Source organism: Athene cunicularia (genome assembly GCF_003259725.1).
Source record: "Athene cunicularia isolate RWA chromosome 4 unlocalized genomic scaffold, athCun1 chr4_part3, whole genome shotgun sequence".
Lineage (NCBI taxonomy): Eukaryota > Metazoa > Chordata > Aves > Strigiformes > Strigidae > Athene > Athene cunicularia.
In genome coordinates this window covers 16,538,868-16,541,438 of record NW_020799100.1, presented here as the reverse complement: position 1 = coordinate 16,541,438, position 2,571 = coordinate 16,538,868, and the positions used below count along the sequence as shown (strand labels likewise).

Genomic DNA, 2,571 nt, shown 5'->3' with positions numbered 1-2,571 from the left:
GACGTGAGGGGGGCGGCGCAGGGGGCCGGGGGGCCCGCGGCCGGGCGGCACTGCTCACCTGCCGGCTGTCCCCATGGTGGATGCGGCAGCGGTCCTGCACGCCGTTCAGCACCAGGTTCCTCCACAGGGCCTCCACAGCGTGGCCGTTCCACTCGCAGGCGTGGGCAAAGGCGGCTGCCGCGTGAACCAGGTATGGCAGCGTGAAATAGCCGATGCCTGGGGGCAGGAGGAGGCAGTGGCTGAGGGCAGGGTCCGGGGGTCCACGGTCTGCCCCAGAGGCAGGGCAGGCTGTGGGCAGACTGCCACCCCAGCTCTCTGAATCTGCTTTGCTCTGGGTGGGAGCAAGCCCAGATGCTGGGAAAATGGAAATTCATCCCTCCCTACTCTGCAAAAGCAGAATCTGTCTTGAAAAATGTTTACAGAGGAACTTATTTTACCTTCAGTCTTTGGCCATTAGCTTGAGACCTGCCCTGCCCTGCTTCCACTCTGTGCAGAAGTGCCCCCACTACCATTTATTTTAATTAGTTCAGAGCAGTTTAGCGAGTGCCACATCCTTGGTGTGTGACACAAATTGGAAGCGCTAACTTCCCTAAGACAAAACAGCGGCTCTCTTGACATGCAAACCCCTGATGTGATCTCCCCAGTCATCTCACAGCACAGGACACTTTAGTTAGTGCCAGCCTGTCATGAAAACACATCAGAACAGGATCAAGACATCTATGGGAGCTTTTCAGAAACAATACTGAGGAAAAATCAATCTCCTGGATCCAAATGATTTCCTGTGATCAGCACTAGGTACAGAGCAGTGTTCTGCAGAGCCTAAGCGCAAGGTCATCCTAAGTGTCCAAAGGCATCAGGAGCACAGGAGGGACAGCAGTGCCAGGTCAGCTGAGGGCTCACAGATGAGGCAGGAGCTCTAAGCCTGGGTATTTTTCCAGTCCAGGCTAGAAATGACGTTTCACATCCACCTGGATAGCATCAGTACCTGCATCACTGCTCTCTGCCTGTCCTGCTAAACCCTCCATCGTCCCTGTTACCTGCATAGAGATCCACCAAGACCTCTCCGGAGCAGGGCAGTGAGGCCACTCGCAGCTTCTCTGTGATGTTGCCCGGTGAGAACATGCACTTGGTCACATCAAACGTGTACCTGGGAGACACCGTCAACCTGGTGAGGGAAGCCCCTTCCCCGCACCGGCTGCATCCTGCACGGCGGCTCCTGCCTACCTGATCCCATTGTCCACGTGCTCCACCCAGCCATCCTGGCCCAGCAGCAAGGTGACGCTGGGGGACCGTATCCCATCTGGCAACACCCGTCCTCGCCTGGCCACCCGCTGAGCGCCCAGAGCCGAGGCCACCGTCTCCCAGAGAGCTGGACCTGCAACGCACCCATCCCAGGAGCTTTGGGAAAGGCCGGAGCAGCTCTGCAGGCAGGATTGGGGCAGGCAGACCCCCGCTTCCTCTTACCCAGCTTCTCCCATGGCACAGCCCTGAAGCTGTCCTCGCTCAGCAGGACCAGGTCCCCGTGCCGCTGCCAGGAGCGGGGCACGTCACGCTCCAGCTCCTCCGACCAGCTCTGGCCCAGCAGCCGCCGCAGCTGGTCCTTCAGCTTCTGGGCAGGTGTCTGCCGGCGGGCTGCCCTGGAGGGGAGGGGGTCCTGCGGGAGGGATGTGGCATGGGGGCTGAGACCCCACCGCCCCATGGTGGGACTCAGGGAAGGGGGCTTCTCCCAACCTGGATTCGGACCAGCCCACAGGGCATCTCCTGGGGCAGCCGCAGCTGGGAGAGCTTCTCCTCCAGCACTGGCAGGGCCACGCGACCCCCCGGCACCTCCTGCAGCCGGTAGCGCCCATCCAGGAGCTGCTCTTCTTCCAAATGCTTCCTGCAAGGCCAAGACACAGTCAGGCCCTCCCCAGATCCACAGCCCACCCACCACAGGGAAGAGACCCCCACCATGTGCAGGGCCAGCCCTGTGAGCTCTTCTCCCTACCTGCACCCTGCCAGAGCAGCCGCAGGGCCCCCCTTCCCCTGGCCAGCTCACCTGAGGCGCTGGGCGAACTGCAGCTCCGTGGCCAGCGCAGGGACAGGGATGGGGACATCCCTGGCCTCCATCCTGCCAAGGCCCAGGACAGAGGAACATCACCAGCTGGCAGAGACGTGTCCTCCTGGCAGGTGGGCACGGGGGCTCTGGCTCACAGGGGACAGGAGGGACCCAGGGCCTGTGGGGGTCCCTGGCACCACCATGGTGGGGGCATCAGAGTCCCAGCAAACCCCCGGAGCAGGGAGCCGGATGCCCACCCTGGGATGAGCAGGTAGGGTGCCTGGGGGAGCGGGGTGCCCTGGGGGTGGTGTCCCAGGGGATGGGGTATTTTGGGGTGAGGGATGGGGTGCTCCACTCAGTGGGGTGCCAGACTACGGGATACCTCAGGGATGGGGTGCCCAGGGACTGGGGGGAGGAGGAGCCCGAGTGACGGGGTGTGTCTGGGGATGGGGTGCTCGGGAGGTGGATGGAAGGGGCGCCCAAGGGGTGGGGTGGATGGGGAGAGGGGGACGCTGGGGGTGAGGTGTCCTAGG

At 62.6% G+C, this 2,571-nt stretch overlaps 2 protein-coding genes across 2 annotated transcripts in view; one reads left to right on the top strand and one right to left on the bottom strand.

The window, feature by feature from the left end:
• Nucleotides 1-2,497, bottom strand: part of TRMT12 (tRNA methyltransferase 12 homolog) — a 2,594-nt gene extending 97 nt beyond the window's left edge. Inside the window, exons 1-6 of the mRNA XM_026848815.1 lie at nt 2,039-2,497; nt 1,732-1,879; nt 1,465-1,654; nt 1,225-1,375; nt 1,038-1,147; nt 52-216 (exon numbers count right to left, since the gene is read on the bottom strand). Coding sequence (XP_026704616.1) covers nt 52-216; nt 1,038-1,147; nt 1,225-1,375; nt 1,465-1,654; nt 1,732-1,879; nt 2,039-2,109 — 835 coding nt within the window. The 5' untranslated portion in view covers nt 2,110-2,497. The remainder of the gene's footprint in view (nt 1-51; nt 217-1,037; nt 1,148-1,224; nt 1,376-1,464; nt 1,655-1,731; nt 1,880-2,038) is intronic.
• Nucleotides 2,358-2,571, top strand: part of CSTF2 (cleavage stimulation factor subunit 2) — a 7,128-nt gene continuing 6,914 nt past the window's right edge. The window contains exon 1 of the mRNA XM_026848814.1: nt 2,358-2,372. Within this exon, the coding sequence (XP_026704615.1) occupies nt 2,358-2,372 (15 nt within the window). The remainder of the gene's footprint in view (nt 2,373-2,571) is intronic.